Here is a 24,936-nt window from a genome sequence, read left to right as displayed (position 1 = left end):
AAGGCTTTTGCCTCCTTCCGGCTTCTGATGGCTACCAGCAGTCTTTGGTGTTCCTTGTTTCTGTAACTACACTCTTCCATCTCTCTCTCTCTCTCTCTCCATTGTCATATCATCTTTCTTGTGTTTTTGTTTTTGTGTGTGTTTTTGTTTCTAAGTCTCTTGTAAAATCCAACAGTCATTGGATTTTAAGGCTTACCTTTAAACCCAGTATGATAGGATTTTAACTTTGTTATATCTGCAAAGACCCCTTTTCCAAGTAAGGTCACATTCACAGGTTCTGGATGGACATGAATTTTGGGGAAAGATTATTCAACCCAACACAAATAGTAACTCTGATCCAAATTTTACAGGTGAGGAAATGAAGGCTAAGAGAGCCTAAGTAATTGGCTTAGGATGACATAGCTAGGACAGATAACGTCCTACCTTATTGATGTTTTGAATCTTGGGAGTCTAGTAAAGTATTGGGTGTAATGTAGAATTGATAAATTCTGCAACTCATAGACTATAAGGATACCTGTTTTATAGTATGAAAACAGATGCTGTGGGTTGTTTTCTCATTTTGTGGAGTCTGGAAAATCTGGTTCCTCAAAATTACGCTTAAGAGAAACTTGTAGCCTGCTTCTCTGACTGCTTATTTGTTTTCCCATTCCCAGGGAGAAGTTCACTTTTGCTCCTACAAGGCCGTCCTCTGTTCTTATTGAACAGCTTGCAGTGTGTGTTAGTAAAGGGGAGCCTGTGTTGCTGGTGGGAGAGACAGGGACTGGCAAGACCTCTACTGTCCAGTACTTGGCTCACATTACAGGTAACTTGAGGGGAAGCACTCTGCCCCCAGACGATAAACGTTTGACATTGCCTGTTTTTGTTATCTACCTCCTCTTTTTAAAATATTTTATTTTTATTTATTTGTTCATGAGAGAGACACACACACACAGAGGCAGAGAGACACAGGCAGAGGGAGAAACAGGCTCCATGCAGGGAGCCCGACATGAGACTTGATCCTGGGTCTCCAGGATCATACCCTGGGCTGAAGGCGGCGGCAAACCGCTGAGCCACCTGGGCTGCCCTTTTATGTCCCCTTAAATAAAAAGTCCACAAAATATTGGGAGTTTAAAAAGTGCCACCACTCCACTTTGTCTGGAAATAACCACTGAAGATTTTTTCCTCGGAAATAATGTAATTTTTTCCTCCTGGAAATAACTGCTATTAATGGCTTGGTATTAACTTTTTTTGGTTCTAATCTATGGCCTGCAAACATATAAACATTTAAGTCTGGTTTTATGTTGAAAAAAATGGGATCATGCTCTGTGTATTGCATTTAGTTCCTAAATGCATTGGGCATCTTTAAAAATAGAACTACCTCATTTCTGTTCCAGTGGCTAATTAATAATATTCTATACTGGCTGTTTATTTAATTCTAACTTATAGACGACATTGACTTAACTGAAGGATTTTTTCGTTGTTTTCAGTTATCTGATGCCACAGCAATAATACACAATGAATCTTCTTACACATATCTTTCTGGGTTAGGTGAAAATTATTGAATGGTTGGGAAATTCCTGAAAGTAAAATAAGAGGATCAGAAGAAATACACACTTAAAGATTTGCCTTATGCTCATGTCCACACATCCTTAAAGATCACACTGGATATAATTAGTCTTGACATTTTCAGAGTGACCCTTTCGCCCTTTCTTTTTAAAAGGCCATCGTTTGAGGGTTGTCAATATGAATCAACAAAGTGACACTGCAGACTTGCTTGGGGGGTGAGTATGATTTAAAATTATTTTCTTGTTACTTTATGTTCTGCTTGAGGGAACAAATAATTTTTCCATTTAAAGTTCAAAAGTAGCCTTAGAAAAAGGTTCAAAGATGTGCACCCCTACCCCCACCCAAGCAGGTTATTTATTGGACTGTATTGCAGAGCTCTTGGATGTGTAGATGTTTCTTTTTATTTTAAAGAACACTTGAGGTTCTTGCTTTCAAAGATCATGCTGGAATGGAGAGAGAGAGAAAAAAAAACAAGTATATAACCAACTAATATTTGTGTGTCCAGTCATTTATCAGCCTACATTCTGGAGTCACAATGCCTTGAAGCTAGACTCTGTCTTGCAGTTCAGCTATCTTTGAAACATTAAGTAACTATTTGGTTAAATGCTGCTCCTAGGACCCCATAAAGGTCATTAAAATGCCCTTCTTCCATGTTGGTATTTTTGAATATGTTACAGTTACAATTTTAGTTTGTGCTGAAAGCTGTAAAGCTGATGGATGCTATTGGCATACTTTATGTTGAGCAATATTAGGATCTGTCTTATTAACTCAGAACAGTTACTTAAAAAAATCGTTAAAGGCATGAAGTAGAATTTATTGTCCTTTTTGCTCTTTATGGTGTCTGCCAGAAAACCTTTCATTTATCTTTTTTTTTTTTTTTTGAGGACCACATTACAGCACTTTTTGTTTATACTCTTTGTCTTATATCCTTCCTCGCTGTGAGTAGGGTGCCACTTTGGAATCCTGCTTCCTTTGGTACTTTTTCTTTTCTTACCTATTATTTATATTCTGTTCTACACATGTTAGTAATTATGTACTTAATGCTTTAAATATTTATTTTAAATATATATGTTATATATATGTTTTAAATATATATTATCTTAAGATCCATTAGCTGAGGCTTATCTTTCTTACTCTAATTCTACTTTTATTTCCCCAGTGATCTTTCTACCTTGTGTTTATTTTCCTTCTATCAATTAATTGACACTTAATCTCCCCTTTCCCTCATTGAAGTACTTGGCCATGTGTTTTCACTAACATAGAATTTGTTACTTAACTAGGTATATCTATACTACCATGTATTTCTCTCTATTCTGTAACTATATGTGTCTGCAGGAATATTCTCGTTATGTATTCCTAAGATAAATGGCTAGGCTTGTACTAAATGAACATGGACTGGGTCTGTCTCTTGTAAGAATTTATAGTGTTATGTCAACCATTTTAAGTCGTTTTAAACATAGTGAGTACAAAGATGCTTATTTGTGTCCTGATGCAATTGATAATATTAAAAGGTTAGAATCAGAATAAGGTAACTGGAATTTTGTTTTAGTGCCAACTTGCTAAAAAGAATATATATTCATTTTTCCTTGTCAGTAGGTTAGCATCAGCTATCAGAAAACTTACATATGCTTCAATTTTTATATGATTGGAAATATGCATTGCTTCCTATTCTTTTGTATTACTGGACAGTAGTATAAATCAGATCTTTTAGTATATAACATATTGTAGATGCATGGATGATTCCCTTGCTTATGAATTTTTGTATATAAGAGAGACAAAATTACTTTTAAAAGACAAGGGAGGGATCCCTGGGTGGCGCAGCGGTTTAGCGCCTGCCTTTGGCCCAGGGCGCGATCCTGGAGACCCGGGATCAAATCCCACGTCGGGCTCCCGGTGCATGGAGCCTGCTTCTCCCTCTGCTTATGTCTCTGCCTCTCTCTCTCTCTCTCTCTCTCTCTGTGTGACTATCATAAATAAATTTAAAAAAAATAAAAAAAATAAATAAAAGACAAGGGAGTGGAAAACAATATTCAAGAGTTGGCAGGGAGATGGGATCTAGAAAGGGTAATAACTTTATTTTGGGGATGTGTTGTTACTTTCATCTGTTTTATTAGGTTTTATAACTTATGTTAAACATAGTTTGCATGTGTCAAATAGTATTGTAAAAAAATAACGAAAGAGGGACGCGTGGGTGGCTTAGCGGTTGAGTGTCTACTTTCAGTTCAGGACGTGATCTCAGAGTTCTGAGATCAAGTCCCACACCGGGCTCCCTGTGAGGAGCCTCGTTTTCCCTCTGCCTATGTCTCTGCCTTCTGTGTATCATGAATAAATAAATAAGATCTTTTAAAAAAATGAAAAAATTTATAAACCTAATTAGTTTGGTTTGTGAATCCAGATCCTTTAGATTGGTTTTAAGAAGATTATTATTGAGGATTAAAAACACTTGGTAAAAGTTAAGCTTCAGAGACCATCAGAGTTTTATGTTATGCAGATTGCCTACTGATCTTTGTTGGTATATGTACCCCCTTGTTTTTTTTTATTAGTATTATCTTGGTATACTTTTTTCCTTCATTTAATTTTAGGTTTGTGGGGTTTTTTTTTCCCCTTTAAGTAGACTCCACACCAAACGTGGGGCCTGAGCTCATGACTCTGAGATCAAGAGTTGCATGCTTTACTGATTGAGCCAGCCAGGATCCCCTCCATTTAATTTTAGCTCTTTTTTTTTTTTTTTTTTTAATTTTTAAGATTTTATTTTGAAGTAATCTCTGCACCCAACATGGGGGCTTGGACATATAACCCCGAGATTAGGAGTCACATGCTCCACTGACTGAGCCAGCCAGGTGCTCCTGTTATTCTGGTAGGCAGAACATAGACCTTTAGATTACCTGTGAGTAGAGAACCCAAGTTCAAACAGAGTTGAGGGTGATGAGACTCCATAAAGAAGAGTAAAGGAGACAGAGGACTTATATGAACCAGATAAAATCATTCCAGAAGGAGAAAGTCTAGGACTAAATGGCAAAACCCAGAGCACAGGTTCACAGTACTGACTATTGAGAAGGAGATTATCTTGGGAAAGGCAACCTCTGAGGGAGAAACAGCTGTATAGAGAAGGAGAGGTACCTTTGGAGAAGTTGTCAATGAAGGAAAGAAAAAATCGGAGGAAAAGTGAAGATCGCGTAGAAAGGGAAGGGCGACCAACTTGCATCCTATCCTCTTTCTTGCTACTCGTAGAAACATCTGCTCAGAAGAGAGCAGGGCAGAAGTGCATATGCTTATAAACTTGGAATCGTGACTCTAAAACGAAGAAAAGTGTTTCTTACTCCCACCCCCTTTAAATTTTTTTTTAATTTATTTGACAAAGAGAGAAAAAGTACAAGCAAGGGGAGTGGCAGGCAGAGGGAGAGGGAGAAGCAGGCTCTCCGCTGAGCAGAGAGCCCCACATGGGGCTTGATTCCAGGACCCAGGATCATGACCCGAGCCAAAGCAGATGCTTAACCGACTGAGCACCCATGTGCCCCTTGAAGAAGAGTGTTTATCATTTCTCAGCATGTACTGTTTTTTGTTCTTTCACATATTACAGTTTTAGAAAGTCATTTTCTTTTGTTTTAGCCATTTTCAAATGAATTCTTACATGCATTCTCAGTGTTATGTTCTCTCAAGTGTCAGGTTGGTTCTCACTGAATATTTGTGTTGCAGTTCAGTTTTTTTTTCTTTTCTGAAGTGTATATTTTTAAGATTTTATTTATTCAAAAAAATTTTTTTTTAATTTATGATAGTCATACAGAGCGAGAGAGAGAGAGAGAAAGGCAGAGACATAGGCAGAGGGAGAAGCAGGCTCCATGCACAGGGAGCCCGACGTGGGATTCGATCCCAGGTCTCCAGGATCGCGCCCTGGGCCAAAGGCAGGCGCCAAACCGCTGTGCCACCCAGGGATCCCGATTTTATTTATTCATGAGAGAGAGAGAGAGAGAGAGGGGCAGAGACATAGGCAGAGGGAGATGCAGGCTCCCCACAAGGAACCTGTTGTAGGACTCGATCCCGGACCCAGGATCATGCCCTGAGCTGAAGGTAGACACTCAACCACTGAGCCACCCAGATATCCCTGAAGTGTATGTATGTATGTATGTATGTATCTATCTATCTCCACACACACACACATTCAGTTTTTACATCACTTGTAAAATTGACTTATATTGACTTAACTCTTTCAGTCACTAGGCTCCACTTTAAATGAACAAATGTTTCTTTGAGTCTAATTTGTAGTTATTAAGCTACTATACTTTCATGAATTCAATAAACTTGGGCCAGTTAATAATGGTAATAATTATAACAGCTGATTCTTACATATACTCATGTTCCAGGCACTATTTTCTTTTAAAGATTTATTTATTTATTCAGAGAGAGAGAGAGAGAGAGAAGAGAGAGGCAGAGACACAGGCAGAGGGAGAAGCAGGCTCCATGCAGGAAGCCTGATGCGGGACTCGATCCCGGGGCCCCCAGGATCACAACCCGGGCTGCAGGCGGCGCTAAACTGCTGCGCCACCGGGGCTGCCCAAGGCACTATTTTTTTTAATCTCATAGTTTATTTTATTTTATTCTTTAAGATTTTGTTTATTTATTCATAGACACACACACACACACACACACACAGGCAGAGACACAGGCAGAGGGAGAAGCAGGCTTAGTGCAGGAAGCCCGACGTGGGACTCAATCCTGTGTCTCCAGGATCACACCTCAGGCTGCAGGCGGCGCTAAACTGCTGTGCCGCTGGGGCTGCCCCAGGCACTATTTAGAGTCCTTTATTTTTTATTTTTAAAAGATTTATTTATTTTAGAGAGAGAGCAAGGTGGGGGAGAGGGGTTGGGAGCAGAGGCAGAAAGCAAAACCTCAAGCTGACTCCCTGCCAAGCATGGAGCTTGATGCAGGGTTTGATCTCAGGACCCTGAGATCATGACCTGAGCCAAAACCAAGAGTTGGACACTTAATTGTGCCACCCAGGCACCCTGGAGTCCTTTGTGCTAATGTTTTTGGCAACCATGAGGCACAGACTATTACCCCATTTTATACTCAAGAGACCTGAGGCACATGGGATTAAGTACCTTGTTCAAGGTAATGGCTGGTTCATGTTTGAACCTAGGCAGTCTATACTGAGTGTATGTACTTTTAATCATTACTCTGCTACCTCAGTTTGCTTTGGGTTCCATGTGTACTATCATTCTAAAGACTAGCAATTTTATTTAAATAAAATGTGTTTTTTTTTTTAATTCCTTACTTCTACTGTTCATCATCATTTGCTTGCTCCAGCATGTAGCTCTCTCATCTTTCCTTGTACTCCTAATTTCCCTGTGGTCTCTCTTCCATTTAGTAGTTAATCGTCTTTCAAAGGTGTAATCAGAAGTTGGACAGCAAGCACATCATTCTCTGTCTCAAATCCTTGCATTGACTTCTCAGGCAATTTAGAGTATATTCCAAAGGCTTTTTTTTTTTTTTTTATCTCTAAGGCCCTTTATAATCCAGCATTGGCACTTCTCTGACATAATTTCCTTTGTCTGGCTCTGCCACTGAGCTCCAGCCACACACTTTTCCGTGTTGCACCTAGGTGCTGTTGTCTCAGTGGCATCCCTTGCCGCCCTCCCCACCCCCACCCCGCCCCCATGCTTGATTTGAATCCCCTTCAAATTCCAATCTTTTTTTTTTAAGATTTTTTTTTAATATTTTTATTTATGATAGGAACACAGTGAGAGAGAGAGAGGCAGAGACACAGGCAGAGGGAGAAGCAGGCTCCATGCACCAGGAGCCTGACGTGGGATTCGATCCCGGGTCTCCAGGATCGCGCCCTGGGCCAAAGGCAGGCGCCAAACCACTGCGCCACCCAGGGATCCCCAAATTCCAATCTTTAAGAAAGCCTTTCTGACTATCATAACTGAATTATCAGTGCCTTCTTCTCCCTCTCTCCTTTATTTATATTCACAGCACTACTTGTATTTTATAGTAGGTATATTTTTTATTTTCTCTTTCGTTAGATTGTGAGCTACAGTGGGGCAGGACCTTGTGAGTCTTGTTTTACTCAGTGCCTAACACCTAGCAGGTACTCAGTAAATTTTTGTTGAGTAAATAGAGTAAATGTCTTTATCAATGTGTTCGTGCTTGCTGTTAAATATAAATGAGTTTGAAGTTCTTGTACTTTTTCTCTGGAATCCGACTCTTTGATAGATACTCAGTGTCAGGGTCTTGGTTTTACTTATCTCATGGTTCCTCCCTCACAGTCCAATGAGTAAATAGGGTCTATGTGTTCTCTAATTGTGCTTGACTCTTCTGAAGCATACTTGGTATTTCAGTTCTCAAGTTATTTTTCTTGGAAATAAACTTTATGTCATGGTCCTTGAATTTTAGTATTAGTATCTTAGGATACAGAAAATTGTATACTTATATTTTTCAGGAACAATTAGTGGTGCTTGAGCAACTTTTAGCTACAGGAGTGTTTCTCAACTCTTCATTATCATCCTTAACCCTGAATATTAAATTAAAATTTACAGAGGGGCACCTGAGTGGCTCAGTTAAGTGTCCAACTCTTGATCTCAACTCATGTCATGACCTCTGGGTTGTGAGTTCAAGCCCTGCAATTAGGCTCCATGCTGGGTCTGGAGCCTAATGCTTAAAATAAATAAATAAAATTTATATGAATTAATTTTCTAGCTCCTCAACCAGAGAATTGCTAGAGAATAAGAGAGAATCTAAATACTAAGTAATAAAATGTTGAGCTTTGGAGGGCCACAAACCATTGCAATGTCTAAGATTTTGTTGCTGCCCACTCTCTCCCAGAGAGAGTCTCTTTAAGAGCAGTATATTCCCCCATCAACTGAGATGCTATGAGCTGTGTTCACTTCGCTTAAGTTAATCAATTTCAGAGTTGTATTTTCTTCTAAAAATATCCTGAAAACGTTTTGGTTAATTTTAATAAAATACATCATTAATGATGTTTATTTAAACATGTTAGTAAAATAAGTGACATGCCTCTTACTGCCCAACTAGGAATTTCCAATTTTTTTCATAATACTGTTTATCAAATAATAGTTTTTACCTTCATTATAGACCCTTCAAACACTTAGTGTGGAGAAAATAGATTATAATTTAATTAAACCTTTAAAATGGGGCACCTGGCTGGCTCTATTGGTTAAGCAGCTAACTCTTGGTTTTTGGCTCAGGTCATTATTTCAGGGTCCTGGAATCGAGCCCCATGTTGGCCTTGATCAGCTGAGAGCCTGCCTGAGGATTCCTTCTCCACACCCCCACCTTGGTCTCTCTCTCTCAGATAAATAAATCTTTATAAAAAAATAAAACTTTAACATAGATTTTAAAAGTATTTGGTATTATTTCCGATTTTGATTAAATTTGATTAAAATTCCTATATTCTAAGACATGATTTCTAAATTCTCTTAGTCTCAGAAGTTTTGGAATTACATTTATCTTTTGTTTCAGTTACAAACCAGTGGACCATAAGCTTATTTGGCTGCCCTTACGGGAGGCATTTGAAGAACTCTTTGCCCAGACATTTTCTAAGAAGCAAAACTTTACGTTCTTGGGACATATTCAGACCTGTTACAGGCAGAAACGATGGCAGGATCTCCTCAGACTAATGCAGCATGTGCACAAGTCGGCTGTCAACAAGGATGAAAAAGAGAGTGAAACTGGTAAGAATAGGACCCATACTACTAGTGGGAGGTCATGAGGCTGGGGTGTAATTAGCAGAATTGAAACCAGTGACCACAAGGCTAACGGGACTAATAAACGAGGCTGCAGTGTTTAAAAATCCCTGACTCCTCTCCTCTGCAAGACAGATTTGAGGCTTATTGTTACATCTCCTTATTTGGCTGCCTTTTTTTTTTTTCTTAAGATTTAATTTTTAAGGAATCTATACACAGTGTTTTCCATTAAACATCCCTGACTCCTCTCCCCTGCAAGGTAGATTTGAGGCTTATTGTTCCATCTCCTTATTTTGGCTGCCCTTTTTTTTTTTTTTTTTAAGATTTTATTTTTCAAGGAATCTATACCCAAAGTGGGGCTCAGACCTACAACCCTGAGATAAGCTGCTTCTTGGCTGCCTCCTTTTTTTTTTTTTTTTTTTTTTTTTTTTTGGCTGCCTCCTTAAGTAAATCTCTTTCCTTGCTGCTTACTCAATGGCTTTTCTGTGTGTCAGACATGAACTTTGGTTTAGTTATGAATTTGGTGAGCCATCCATCCAGTAGCTTTTTGCCAGTGGTTCGTGGGCTGCCAGATGATAACAAAAATCTGGTTACAAGTTCAAGCAGCTGCCTAGGCTCTTTGTCTTAGGGATTGTACCTGAAGCCCTACCCTGACTGGGTGCTGCCAGCCCTCAGTGCTTAATTTAGCTGGTGTGGCAAGGAAATGGTTTTTGCTTTGGACAGATGTGTCTTAGTGAGCTTATTTCTTTCTCCCATTTGTCTTCACTTTCTTAGCCTCCTTTTCTTGCTGGATTAGGAAAAGGTTAACTAGGAAGCCATTTGCTTTGGTTGGTGAAGCCCTGATATTAGGGAGTAACCAGTGCTTATAGAGGTATTCTGGGCTTAATTTGGTTTGTTGCTGCAGCTTTTGTTGTCATCTTTGGATAAAATCAGCCACATTTTAATTGGAAAATGGGAAATGACAACTTGATTCCTGAATGTAGCCCTTTGGGCTATATTCTCCAAAATTGGGCAATGTGTAGTTAAGAACTTATGAAACAAAAAAGATTTTTTTTGCAACATTGCTTGGCCGTAATATTCATTAGACCTTGGATAAGAATGACCACTTAGTGATCCGTAAATTATAATACCATCTCGTAATTGGATTTGTTCTGTAAGATTTTGTTTGTACCTTGTTTGTGTATTTGGATATGTGTTCATGTATGCTGTAAATATGAGATATTTTCTCCACCTCTGGGTAGTGCTAAAATTAGTTTGTAAAGGAGCACTATTTCAGTTAAAGGCGAGTGTGTATAAGAATTGGGCATTCTAAAACTCAGAAACTAATCCAAGGTTTTCAAGTTCATATGATCTGAAAAAATATTGGGTATTAAAGATAATTTAAGTTTGTTGGTTTAATTAAAATAGACATATCTTTAGAATTTTCAGCATTTATTTAAGTCAAATTTATTTAAGTCAAATAAATTGATACAATTTTTTAAATATATATAGCGTGGACGAATGACTTTGTCTTTTATAATTTCGTGGGTAATCTAAACATAACTGTTAAGAACAAACTTGTAAATAAGATGAAAAGGTTTATAGGTAAACTTTAAAGTCATTTTCAAAGTCCTTGGTAACCTAAAACTAAAGTTTTACTAAGTTAAATGATGAGTTAAGTAAAAACACTAAATCTCTAGATCATTTCTAAGTAAGATAAAACCTTAATTACTAAACATAGGTTTATATGCTTTTGGCCTCCTTTTACAGAGAAACTAAAGATATTTGAGTTTGTTAGTAAACATGTTTTGTGCCATTGCTGAGATAAGGCGTATATTTCTAAAAATTCTTTTTTTTTTAAATTAATTTATTTATTTAGGATAGTCAGAGAGAGAGAGGCAGAGACACAGGCAGAGAGAGAAGCAGGCTCCATGCACCAGGAGCGCGACGTGGGATTCGATCCCGGGTCTCCAGGATCGCGCCCTGGGCCAAAGGCAGGCGCCAAACCGCTGCGCCACCCAGGGATCCCTAAAAATTCTTAAATATCATAAATTCACCAGTCTAAGGAATGCTGCTGGTACAACAGACAGTTCACAATTAGTTACTACTTAGTTTTCACTAGAAACTTAAGGTTTCTAAGAGTTAAGAATTCTAATATATAGAATTAATGGAAATGATCAGAGAAAAAAACTATGCAAGGAAAGTGAGACTGGTTATTTAGAGGGAAAATTGAGGACAAAAAGTGAATGTAAAGAGGAAAGTTGTAGGTTTGTGAGAAAGGAATCTTTGGAAAGGAATTTTGCGCTTGGTAGGCACTAAGATTAAGTTTATTAGGGAGTGATAAACACCTGGGGAGGAGAAGGGAGTAAGAAAGCAAGATTAGACAGAAGTTGAGCAGTGATACAATATCAACAGAAGCTTAGCTGATTCTCTGAGGAGTTTCAAATTTGGATTATCCTTCAGAACCATCCTTTTTTTAAAAAAAAGAAAAGAAAAATATTTATTTATTCATTCATTCAGAGAGAGCTAAGAGAGAGGCAGAGACACAGGTGGAGGGAGAAGCAGGCTCCATGCAGGAAGCCCGATGTGGGACTCGATCCCCGGTCTCCAGGATCACACCCCAGGCTGCAGGCGGTGCTAAACCACTGCGCCACCGGGGCTGCCCCTTCAGAACCATCCTAAATTGGGGCAAAATTGGGACTGGACTTTTATAATAGTTACTGGATGTGACCACCTGGGAAGAGGGCATGCCCTTGGTAAGGCAGCTGTCTTTAGTCAAGGCCATCCTCAGTGGCATTTCAGAGTTGAGGACTGTTGGCAGCACCCCTGCAGCTGAGAGTCCTTCATTTCTGATGGAGATTCTGGTCAGCACATCACTACACCCACCGCAAGAACTCTGATCCATGCTGTGTCCTGGGTATCCTTATCCTGATAAGTGTATGTCAGCATGGGAGATGACAGGAAAAAGGAAGGGACTCTATAAATTTTTAAAGAATTCATTTGTTGGAACAAGTAATCTTTAATATCAGAAGTATACCAGCATCAAATTGGAATTAGGTTTTCATGTTAAAATGACAGTTTCCTTAGGTTATTGGTCTAATAAATTATAAACAGGTTTTTATCTTTAATCTACTTAGAAAAACAAATTTCTGTGTTTTGTGTTTATTAAATCCTTGATTACTCAAGAAAGTTGCATCTTCTCAGTATTAAAAGTCCTCAGTGTTGCTAACAATTCTGTAACTTTCTGTATTTGTATTCTGTAACCTTTAGAATCTCTTATTGCTGCCTTGGCTAAATAGGTTACTAAGTTTTGTAATGATCTATAATCCTATTTTTGGCATATGCTTCAAAACTTTCTGATACTTCTGACAAATTTCCCAAAATTCAACTTCTAAATGAAGTCTTTTTTACTAATTAGGCTTGTTTGTTATGTCAGATTACATGGAAGCATTGTTAAAGAAAGGATGGTAAACCTTCTTAAGTTATAAGATTTAAAAAAATATATTTTATTTATTCATGAGAGAGACCGAGAGAGAGAGAAAGAGAGAGAGAGGCAGAGACATAGGCAGAGGGAGAAGCAGGCTCCACACAGGAAACCCGATGTGGGACTCGATCCCGGGACTCAAGGATCACACCCTGGGCTGAAGGCAGGCGCTACACCACTGAGCCACCCAGGCATCCCAGGTTATAAGATTTTAATATAACTTGGTACATTACTTGTAATTCTACTTATTAAAATGTTGTGTGCCCAGTAATAATTATATTTCCCCGTCAACTGTATTATAATGAACTCTGATCAGATCTTTAACCATGGCCATTTTTGAGCCTTTTGCCATTTATAGTTATTGTTGATGATCTTGCAAGTATGTTTCAGCTTAAAGGCAATTCATAGAAAGGACTTTTGACAAATAAGGCTTTTTGATATCTTTAAGATGATAAAACTGAACAAGGTAAAAATTTCTGAACTAATGAAAGAACTAGATTCAAACAGAATAACATGGGACTAAAAGAACTGAGAAAAATGATTATATATTTTTTATGACTTTTGTTTGAAATATTTCTGGTTCTCTAATATTTGCTCTTACAGATTTAAGGGAACTTTTTCTCTTCAGCTATGACTCACAGGAATTTAATATAATATTCCTTTGTAAAAAAAATATGAAACATTTATTTTTTCCTCCAGAATTCAGAAATTCTCTGAAAATTCTTATATTTTCGTGGCATATATTATAATTATTAGCATAAGGTCTCTAAGAATCCATTCTCCGTGTAATAGGATGCCACTGGAAACATTGGTTATATTACCAAGGCTTTGACTAGAATGTCATATTTGAGGGTGTTTGAGGGTGAAATGCATAGACTCAAATGTGACCAGACAGCATTAAAGAAGTAGGTTGACTTTATGGAGCCAATAAAGCCCCTTGGAAATAGCAGCTTGATACCGTGCTTACAGATACCTTGCTTACAAAGCATCTTTACCTGGTCTAACTTTGAGAGCCCACCTGCAGGACAGTCTCCTGAGCTGACAACTATTTAACAGAACTGACCTATTTTGAAGACTAAGATTGGTTTGTGAGATATGGAGCAAACTTCTTGCCTAAGGTCCAGAACAATTAAACTCAGTCTAACAAGAAACAATGTTGGATTATGATATTTTTTTTTCTTAAAAAAAAAAAAGATTTTATTTATTTATGAAAGAGAGAGAGAGAGGCAGAGACACAGGCAGAGGGAGAAGCAGGCTCCATGCAGGGAGTCTGACGTGGGACTCGATCCTGGTTTCCAGGATCAGGCCCTGGGCTGAAGGCAGTGTCAAACTGCTGAGCCACCAGGGCTGCAGCGATTGTGATATTTTTCTAAAAAAAATCTGTGAAAAGGGAAGAATGTTAATTTGTAACCATATACAAGGAAGTTCACTATACTGTGGTAACATCAATAAAGCTGAAGCCCTTTTCACCAGTACATACTCATGGAGCTAGTTGGAAAGAAAGGGGTCTTTTTCTTTCTTTCTTTCTTTCTTTTTTTGGTAAGACTTCATTTATTTGACATAGAGCCCAAGCAGCGTGGGGTGGCAGAGGGAGAGGGAGATCCTTGGGGCTTGATCCTAGGACCCTGGGATCATGACTTCAGCTGAAGGCAGAGCCTTAACCAGGTGCCCCCGGAAAGGGGACTTTTGACTTTTGAGAAAGAAAGGAAAAAAAAAAAAAAAAACCATAAGAGCCAGGATCACCCAAACCTTGGATGGTGGCACACCTTGAGTATCGATTTCACCCACTATCTTTGGAACGAAAATTTTGCTAACTGTTCTTGTGAGCTCTGACAGATTTTTTAAAAATAAGATTTATGTATTTTTAGAAAGCAAGCAAGTGAGGATGGGGGGAGGGGCAGAGGAGAAAAGAGTCTTAAGCAGACACCCTGCTGAGCGCAGATCCTGACTTGTGGCTTCATCTCAACCCTGAGATCATGACCTGAGCTAAAACCAAGAGTAGGCCATATAACTGACTGAGCCACCCGCGTGCCTCACCCCAATATATCTTAAGATGTTTTTTTTAAGAGACAGACTAACAGAGGAGTGTTATTACTTGGGGTTACTGATTTGCTATATACTTTACATCAGGTTGAATCCACAAGCAATAAAGGCTGGACAACAGGTGATGGTGTTTGTACATCCTTAAAGTGCCACTGTTAGAAGAGCTGTGTCTCTAATAGAAAAACAGTGGCCAGATTTCCTGCTTTTACCTACACAAGGGTCTGAATATGGACATGCAGAAAAATGACCAGGGGGTATACACAGATGGTGGCCACTGATGCTGATAGAACCCATCTGGTCAGAGTAGGAGGTGTTATGACAGCACTTTATGACCCACCTGTTGTACAGTATAAGAATGTTTTTCTCCACAGTTAAGTATTTCTTGCATTCACCTTTTTACTAGTGTCATTGGTGTCACATGCCAACGCCTACTGTGAACTAATGCTATTTGGCTTTGAGGAAAAACCAATTTATATCCAAGACTTAGATCAGGTGGCTGGGTTTTAAAGGAAGGAGATTCAGTAGAATTCAGTGAATTGTGTTTAACACTACTTCCAACACCAGCAACAAATTCAGCAAACTTCTAGAGCTTCCAGGCATTGCTGTGAAAGAATTGACTGGTGATAATGCAGTTGTCAGCCACACCAGAAAAATGAGATTTAGTTACAAGAAAGAGTGTTGGGGATACAGCTCTTTCCCAAGTTGTAAAGCTCCTTATTCTTGATGAAGGTTAGTTGCTGCATGGAGGTAAAGGACTTGAGCTGCTTCTGGTAACTTGTATGGTTGCTGGATATGTCAGCTTTGATGTTGCTTGAAAGCAACCAAAGAAGAAACTACTGTTTAGTCAAGCAGAATGTACATGTTAAGCCAAGTGCTAGGGAATATTTCCAAGAAAGCACAAAGTTGTTTGATTCCTCAGACCCTGAAACTGCACCCTGTTTCAGTAGGAAGTAGTTAGAACTGTTAGCCCAATTTACTCGAGTGAATCATGTTCAAAAGACAGTGAGGATTGAAACTGGTAACAGAGGGTTAGTGGGACCAATAATAAGTGCAGATGCAGACTAAAACCACAGATGCAACTTTTTACCCAGACCTGTTTTCACTTGCCTTTAAATTTTCCTATCTTTCTTGGGGAAGGGTGGATTGAGGCTTCTATTCAGAGTCCCCTCATTGGGCTGACTCTTAAATAAATTCTTGCTGCACACTTGGTGTCTTTGTGATTGGCTTCACTGCACATCAGGCAGATAAACTTGGGTTCCCTTACAGAATTAGGAGGAGTTTGGGGAAGAATGAAGCAGTAGAAATTGGAGCTTTGTAGGACTTAAGGGAGAGATGACTAATTCTGAAGTATTGCTGCTCCTGTGATTCTAGGCATGATTTCGATAAAAACATGGTTGTTAATGTTGATGTACAAGTACCACTTATTGGTCAATAAGTCATCTTTCCTTAGAAAATAAATTATATCCAAAAAGCTGAATTCTACAGCCAAAGGGTTTTTGGTAGTTTAGTTATCTTCTCTGTGTTTCATCGTTCATAAAATGGGAATAAGGGTATCTACTTCGAAGCTGTTATGAGGGGTGAAAGAATTAACTAACGTACATATGCATTTAAGTGAACTAGTTACTATTGTGGCTGAAACATACATTATGTAAGTATTTGAACTTATTTTTTTATACTTCTAAGATGTTTGATTTTTATGTGAGTTTTGTTTTTTTGTGTGTGTTTAAGTTCTATGTTTTACAACCTAAAGTGTATGTTAAATTCTTGTCCTTATTCTTTTCTAGGGTTACTCCTAAAAGAGAAATGGGAAGCATTTGGTCTTAGACTCAACCATGCTCAACAACAGATGAAAATGACTGAAAATGCCCTATTGTTTGCATTTGTAGAGGTATTTTGGTTCAGTTATTTAGGTTAAAGGAATGTTGATTTGATACAAAATTCAGGTTTAGGCAGGCTACTATTTTGTATTATCTTTATGTTGATATTTTTAGTGCTTGGTGTTTAAGACTTAATAAACACTAATGAAATAATACTTCAGGGAGAGATTTCTGAAAAATAGCCTTTATGGAAATTATAAGGTCTTGATGAGCACCATTATTCTTGAAGTTGCAGTTGAGGACAACTAGTGGACTCGGTTTCATAGTGAGGGGGAAAGGGTAGTAGGTTTGGATCTATTCACTTTAAGCCTCACTCTCTATTTCAGTGAATGGGTAGTTCTGCTGTTTTCTGCCTATCACCCTGTGGGAAGGACCAACCTAAAAAATTTTCATAGCTTAAGATTTTTATTTATTTTTATTTTTTTTAAGATTTTATTTATTTATTCATGAGAGACACACAGAGAGAGGCAGAGACACAGGCAGAGGGAGAAGCAGGGAGGCTGATGTGGGACTTGATCCTGGAACCACAGGATCATGCCCTGGGCCAAAGGCAGGTGCTAAACCGCTGAGCCATGCAGGGATCCCCAGCTTAAGATTTTTAAATTCTTATTTTAAAAAATTGTTTCTGCCTTCTGAGCTTTGAACTTGCCCTTTCCCCATTTCCCTCTCCCTCATGTGTCTGACCCTGTCTTACCCATTTCGAGTTCAAGTGGTGCAGCACCTCCGAAGCGTCAGTGCACAAACCTGCTGTTGCTTTTGATTCTGGAAGGCATGTAGTTTCAACTTGTAACAAAATATTTGTAGTCTTCAATAAACTGTGGTATTTCTTTAAAAATAATAATAATAATTGTTTCTGTGACATATTTTAGACCACACCTTAAAAGGAGGTGGGACTCTTGTTTGAGATAGTGTTTTGGTGAGAGAGATTACTCAATCATGTCCATCAATATGGGAAATTTGGTGATCAGAGCTTAATCTTAATAGGAATTTTTTTTAAATAACCAATTAGGATGTCAAGTGCTCTCAAAATAGGGTTTATATCTATTTCATGACTTGGCATTACACTGGAGTTCAATACCCTTGTCCTGTTTTAATGTTTTCAATTTATAGAAGATTCTGTTAGTATCATTGTGAAAACAAAAGTATAAAGTCATTTAATAATAAAACAGTTTCTGGTGTTGTATCAACAGTGGATTTTAAGATTTATATTTCAGTTCTCTTGGAAACAGAACTTGAAGAGATAAATCAATGAAGAAGAGGAAAGATTTCTTTTGATATTCTTTAGCAAATGTATAAGGCTATGTATTACAACCACTGCATTCTTTCGACTTAGTCATTTGTCTCATCTTTACATACTCATCAGCTGACCCTACATTTATTTTCAGTGGTTTTAATAACCATTTGGATACTTCTAAACATCTAAACACATTATATATTATTAGTTACCTGACTATCCATCTACTGAGATGATTTAGTTTGTTGCGTGTCTCTGTTAGGTTCATACATACTCCCTTGACCCTTCTGGACATTTAAAAATGGTAACTTGACCTTAGCTCTTGAAATCACCTGGCAGCCATTCGGCATTTAGGGTGAAAGTTCATTAAGTACAAGAGGTTTGCCCTTGTTTCTAACCCTGCTTACATAACAGGTGAGAGTATCTTTTTTGCAGTGGATTTTTAACACTTTATCTTCTTTTAGGGTACACTAGCTCAAGCTGTAAAGAAAGGAGAGTGGATCTTGTTGGATGAGATTAATCTGGCTGCTCCAGAAACATTAGAATGTCTCAGTGGTTTACTTGAAGGTTCCTCTGGCTCCCTAGTGTTGCTGGATCGAGGAGACACAGGTAGTACTTGATCTCATTGAGGTTTGACTTGATGCCAGGTCTTTGACCTCTTTAGAGTCAGATTCTTTTGGTTAGGTAGATTACATAGGTCTCCCAGTGTTCATTCCATAGTACTAATTTTCTGCCAAGTTAGGAGGCATGGGGAATGCAAAGAATAAGAATTTAAAAAAATTTTTTTAAATTATTTATTCATAGGGATCCCTGGGTGGCTCAGCGGTTTGGTGCCTGCCTTTGGCCCAGGATGCGATTCTGGAGTCCGGGGATCGAGTCCCACATCAGGCTCCTGGCATGGAGCCTGCTTCTCCCTCCTCCTGTGTCTCTGCCTCTCTCTCTCTCTATCATGAATAAATAAATAAATAAATCTTTTTAAAAAAATTATTTATTCATGAGAGAAAAAGAGAGGTAGAGGCATAGGGAAAGGCAGAGGCAGGCTACTCACTGAACAGGGAGCCCGATGTGGGACTTGATTCCAGGACCCTGGGATTATGACCCAAGCCAAAAGGAGACACTTAACCAACTGAGCCACCCAGGCGCCCAAGAATAAGAATTTGTTACTTGGTAGTATATACTGAATTGTATATATTTGAATAGGTGATATACATATAGGTAAATAGGTGATAAAACATAAATGATAATGAACAACCATACCTTAAAAGATGGTGGAAGGGGAGCATAAGATTAAGTTGTTACATATGTCTGGAAATTGGTTTCAGTGGGATTTCAGAAAAAGCAAGGATGGTTTGAACCGCCAGCACCATTCTTGCTATGTCTGAGGCAGGGCTTCCTGGCCTGAGGTTCTGTGAACTTAGATAGTCTTCCCCAGGGCACCTGTGGCTGATCACTTGATGTTACCAGTTGAGAACTTATGCTTTTCTCTTACCAGAACCCCTGGTTCGTCATCCTGACTTCCGTTTATTTGCTTGTATGAACCCAGCAACAGACGTGGGCAAAAGAAATCTCCCACCAGGAATAAGAAACAGGTGAGGGGACATGGCCTGGTTCCTGGGGATTTTTTTAAAAATTCTGTTTATTGGTTGATAATAATAACATAACCAGTCCTCATAATAGTGCTTGAAATTTCTTGATCTCTGCTAAGAGGAATTCTTCTTTGTCATATTCTACTTTCTTTAGGTGATAGGAATATGGAGGACCCCAGAACACTGGACAATTTTTTCAGTTGTTTGTATGACACGTAATGGCTCATGGATATTGTTGAAAATAAAATTTTTTCTTCCTTCAAATAACCTTATAGCTATTAGGAAAACCTTTACATATTGATAAAACAGTATAATATATTAACAGTATAAGTACATTTTAGGAACTGAATGAATCCTCTTGGATGAGGCCAGTGATTTGTAAAAGGCCTTTTAAGTTTCAGTGTTCAGTAAACACTGACACTAACATGATACTTAGTTGTTTGGTATTTTATATATATAGCATTTGGAAAAAGATAAATGATCTTATTTTTGTTGGTGACCTTTTGTTGAATTTTGAGTATTAAAATAGTGTTAAAATTTTATTAGATTCCTCTCATTATAAGAGTAATAAAACCTTCTTAGGAAAATTTTATAAACTATAAACATTATATTTTCCTTTGCTCCAGTGACTTTATTTATTTTATTTTATTTTATTTTATTTTTTTTTATTATTATTATTTATTTATGATAGTCACAGAGAGAGAGAGAGAGAGGCAGAGACATAGGCAGAGGGAGAAGCAGGCTCCATGCGCCAGGAGCCCGATGTGGGATTCGATCCCGGGTCTCCAGGATCGCGCCCTGGGCCAAAGGCAGGAGCCGAACCGCTGCGCCACCCAGGGATCCCCAGTGACTTTATTTTTGAATGTGTGGGTGCTTTTTGTTGTTGCTGCTGGATGTTTTTTTTATTACATGTAGCTATAACACCTCTGAAAATAAGGGATAAATGTCTTATTTTTTATAATTATTTCTTACAAAGAGTATTGCGTAGAAATAATAAATTTTTGGTAACAATTACGTTATCTTATTTCACTATGGTCAGTTTATAGCTAGATGAAAGTCTTTCATATTTTATACTATAAGCAATTAAAATGAGTTTACATAACTTTTTGTGTTTTGTATTTTTTTTTAAAGATTTTATTTATTTATTTGAGAGAGAACAAACTGTGGGAAGGAGTAGCAGAGGGAGAGGGAAAAACAAAAAAACAGGCTTCCCACTGAGCAAGGAGCCCCCCAAGGGGCTTGACCTGGGATCATGACCAGAGCCAAAGGCCAGATACTGGCTCACTGACTGAGCCACCCAGCCACCCTTTGTGTTTTGTATTTTTTAATTGTCAGAATAGTTGTATTAACTTCCTAAAAAGTGGTTATTATGTAATAATCATTGTCTTATAGGTTCACAGAACTTTATGTAGAAGAATTGGAAAGTAAAGAAGATTTACAAATTCTTATTGTGGATTATCTGAAAGGACTGAGTGTAAATAAGACCACAGTGCAAGGGATCATCAGGTAGGTTCCCTGTGTGCCTCATCCGCAAATGCTAATTTTATGTTTGTTTGTTTGTTTGTTTATTTATTTATTTATTTAATGCTTCTTATTAGAGAAGGATTATCATTAAGGTTTCTATTTTAAAGTTGGAACTTTGGGATCCCTGGGTGGCGCAGCGGTTTGGCGCCTGCCTTTGGCCCAGGGCGCGATCCTAGAGACCCGGGATCGAATCCCACGTCAGGCTCCCGGTGCATGGAGCCTGCTTCTCCCTCTGCCTGTGCCTCTGCCTCTCTCTCTCTCTCTCTCTCTGTGTGACTATCATAAATAAATTAAAAAAAAAAATTAAAAAAATAAAAATAAAGTTGGAACTTTAAGAATTCCCGTGGATCTTCCTAATGAAGCCACATCGAAAGCTTAGGAATTACCACTTAACGAGAATATGTAAACAATTAGACAATGTTCTCCTAATTAGTTTTGTATTCATAGCTAGGAGTTTGCATCTCTGGAAGGTGTAAAAGGCTTGCTTGTATTTTGATCTGTCTTGATGAAATCTTATTTTTGCAGTTTGCATGCTAGTGCAAACTGTTTCTGTTGTTGTTTTTATGCCATGTGGAAAGGGTACAGTCTCTTATATTAGACAGCCTGAATCCTAGTACAGGCTCTGTCAAAAACAAATTCTATCATTCTGGGCACATTACTTAGTAATTTTAATTTTGTCTGTGTCATCTAGAAAGAACATTACATTATGTAAAGTTTTTGAAATAGGATCATATTAATGTTTTGCTTTGCTTTTTGTGGTTTGTTCCCTTTTTTTTTTTTTTTTGTACAAATAATTATTGAGTTGCCCAGGTGCTAGAGATATAGCTATAAATATCTGAATATTTAATATTAATAATAGCTATATCTGAATCCTGATTCTCCTTATTTTAGGTTATGGTAAGTGAAGAAAAATAGCACATAAAGTAAAATGGGGATTAGAAAATAGAGGCTTGGGGCCCTATTTTAAATAGAATAGTTAAGAAGGCATTTGTGAAAATGCTTTGGAGTGGTTTACCAATACCACATTCTAAAATTGGAACACATTTTGTTAGCCAAGATTATTTGGACAAAAGTATAAATACGTGTGATTAAAATTCAAAAGTGAGGTAAAACAGGTTAGTAAAGCAGAGGCTCTTGTAAGATGCTGATAGTATAAGTAATAAGTGTTCCATTTGTAATAACCCACTTCTGGAATGTAGATTCTTTCTATAAAAGAAAGAATATATAGCTAGATTTCAGAGATAAGCCAAATCTCATTTGGATTTCATCTGTGACATGCATTTGGTTACTCTTGATCTTGTATAGCTGATCATGAATTTCATGAAATTTTAAATTCCTCGCATTTCATGTTTTACTCTGAAACTCCTAACATCTTGTCATCTTTTAGACTTCTAAAGTGTGTGATAATGATAACAGTAACAGTCATATTTTCATGCTTTTTAACATTTTGTCATTGTTGATTATGGCTGTACCTATGACCTTTCAATACACCATGATTTTTCCTGTGTGCTTCTTCTCCATTACTATTATAGATTACATAGGCACTTTATTTCCCCATTGTATTAGAGTATTAGGAACACTGTGTTTGAACTCTGTATATTCTCTCTCTCTCTCTCTCTCTCTCTCTCTCAGGTTTATTTATGTGCTCGCTTCTGCAATACATATACTAAGATTTATTTATATTTAAAGAGAGAGCATGGGGGGAGGGGGAAGGGACAGGGAGAGGGAGAGGTCAAGCCCACTCCCCTCTGAGCACAGAGCCCAACAAGGGGCTTGATCCAGCAACCCTGTGATCATGACCTGAGCCGAAAGTAAGAGTTGAACACTTAAATGGCTAAGCTACCCAAGTGCCTCTGAACTCTGGATATTTTTACTAAGGACTTCTCCTGTCTTGCCATCTTTTTGTTAAGAACATCACCTCTCTCCTCTTTTTACCCAAAAGGAAATTGATAGATCTTTCTTTTGAAAAAGTCTTTGAGTGTGTGAGAAATAGATTTAAAAGTGAATGTCAAAAAAAATAAAAAATAAAAAATAAAAGTGAATGTCTGAGAGGTTTTGATGAATGCTCTAGGAAATTGCATGTAAGCTTAACTATCTAATTCTATAAAAGTGGCTTTTGGGCCTTGTGTAGAAAATCAAAGTAACGGCAAAATGGTGAATGCTTATGAGTTAATAAAGTCATCTGAACTTTGTCTTTTTTGTAGCTTGTACACAGCTCTCCGGAAAGACTCTGGGACAAAATTGGTGGATGGAACTGGCCATAGACCTCATTACAGCCTTCGGACCCTTTGCAGGGCTCTGCGATTTGCAGCTTCCAATCCGTGTGGCAACATCCAGCGCTCGCTCTATGAGGTCTTCCTGAAGTTTGTGCTTGGATGGGAGCTTGGTGGATGGGTTCATCGTTGAAAGGGAGGGAGTGGTGATGCATATGCTGGGTCTGCCTGTGCATGTGTGTTCCATTTAGTCAGATCAGCCCAGAACATACCAGAGTGACCCTGTCCTTATTCTACTATAATATCACATTTAAAAGTTGTTCTGGGAACCAGCACCACCCAAGAGGTTGAATTTTTTTTCTTGAAATAAGTTGGCCTGTAATTGCAGAAGGGTGTAATCAGTTTTATGCATATTTGTTTTTTTTTCTAGGGCTTTTGTTTGGGTTTCTTAACACAGCTTGACAGGGCATCACACCCAATAGTTCAGAAGCTCATTTGTCAACACATTGTCTCTGGCAATGTAAAAAGTCTGCTGAAGCAGGTATGTTTTTTGATTTTTTTGACTTCTTTAACATAAATGAAAGGCTGAATTATCAAAATTTTGGTGTTTTGTTTTTTTAAACTTGTTTCTAATTATAAAAGTAATCAGTTTGTTCCAAAAAATTAAGTTGTGTCTTAGATGGTGAAAATTCCTAGTAATCCTTCTACTCTTTAGATTTAAACCATATACCTTTCCACCTAAATTATATTTGTACTTTGTTTTTTATATATTTAAATTTTGACAGTGTATGTATAGATTTATCAAGGCAAATTCTTTCTTGTTTTTTATTTTAATTCCATTATATTTAATATACAGTATTACATTAGTTTCAGGTATATAATATAGTGATTCAACAAATCTTTATGTATGTTACTCGTTGCTGAAGCTAAGTGTACTCTTAATTCCCTTCACTTGTTTCACCATCTCCCCCTCTTTCCCTCCCCTCCCCTTGGGTAAACCATCAATTTGTTCTCTCTTATTAAGAGTCTTTTTTTTTTGGGTTGTCTTTTTTGTTTGTTTGTTTCTTAGATTGTACATATATGTGAAATCATATGGTATTTGTCTTTTCCTGACTTCACTCAGTAAGGGCAAATTCTAATGTATATATCTAATATACATGACTTAAAAGGAATCATCTCATAATACTGTTCTGTGGCTTCCTTTCTTAGCCTAACCATATCCTGGATATATTTTTGTGTCTGTACCATAGATCACTATGACATGGTTTCTAATGGTTGCATAGTAATTTGTTGCTTACACCATAGTTTGTGTACACATTTCCCATCTGATTGATAGTTGGCCTTTTTTTTTTTTTCTTATTAAACACAGCAACCATTTCAGTTTGAGGAGGAGACTCTAGAATAACATGGGAGTGAAAGATGCTGAGAAAGTAGTTTATCAACTAACTGGCTGGTTTTTATGTTGATTCCTTGCTCTTAAGGAAGAAAGAACCTTATTAGGGACTTAGGATTACTTTGGATTCAGTATTTTTTCCTTTTTAAAATTTATACAAGTAACACATGAATGTGTACTTTTGTTAACCATAAAAACATTGAAAAAAAAAGTTAAGCTTCCTTTGATTATTATTCTAATGCCACTGTCCTTTACTTATCTTTTTTTTATGTGTTCCTCATGGTTACCCCTGATGGAGGCCTTTTTTCCCCACTGCTTCTGAGCTCAGTTGAGGAGCTCTTAAAGAAGTGCCTAG

The 24,936-nt window shown here is 37.7% G+C and overlaps 1 protein-coding gene across 4 annotated transcripts in view; it reads left to right on the top strand.

Moving 5' to 3' along the window:
- Positions 1–24,936, top strand: part of MDN1 (midasin AAA ATPase 1) — a 166,613-nt gene that overhangs the window by 39,193 nt on the left and 102,484 nt on the right. For all 4 annotated transcript variants that reach the window (XR_011997104.1, XM_072737323.1, XM_072737331.1 and 1 more), the window contains exons 14-22: positions 654–802; positions 1,700–1,760; positions 9,025–9,236; positions 16,539–16,642; positions 18,330–18,474; positions 19,358–19,454; positions 20,844–20,957; positions 23,180–23,327; positions 23,619–23,729. Coding sequence is in view for 3 of the 4 variants with exons in the window: in XM_072737323.1 (XP_072593424.1) it covers positions 654–802; positions 1,700–1,760; positions 9,025–9,236; positions 16,539–16,642; positions 18,330–18,474; positions 19,358–19,454; positions 20,844–20,957; positions 23,180–23,327; positions 23,619–23,729 (1,141 nt within the window). In the remaining variant the exon portion in view is untranslated. The remainder of the gene's footprint in view (positions 1–653; positions 803–1,699; positions 1,761–9,024; positions 9,237–16,538; positions 16,643–18,329; positions 18,475–19,357; positions 19,455–20,843; positions 20,958–23,179; positions 23,328–23,618; positions 23,730–24,936) is intronic.

The sequence above is a fragment of the Vulpes vulpes genome, chromosome 1 (genome assembly GCF_048418805.1).
Source record: "Vulpes vulpes isolate BD-2025 chromosome 1, VulVul3, whole genome shotgun sequence".
Classification (NCBI taxonomy): domain Eukaryota; kingdom Metazoa; phylum Chordata; class Mammalia; order Carnivora; family Canidae; genus Vulpes; species Vulpes vulpes.
The sequence above is the reverse complement of the archived record's forward strand: the minus strand, read 5'-3'. Positions and strand labels throughout refer to the sequence as shown.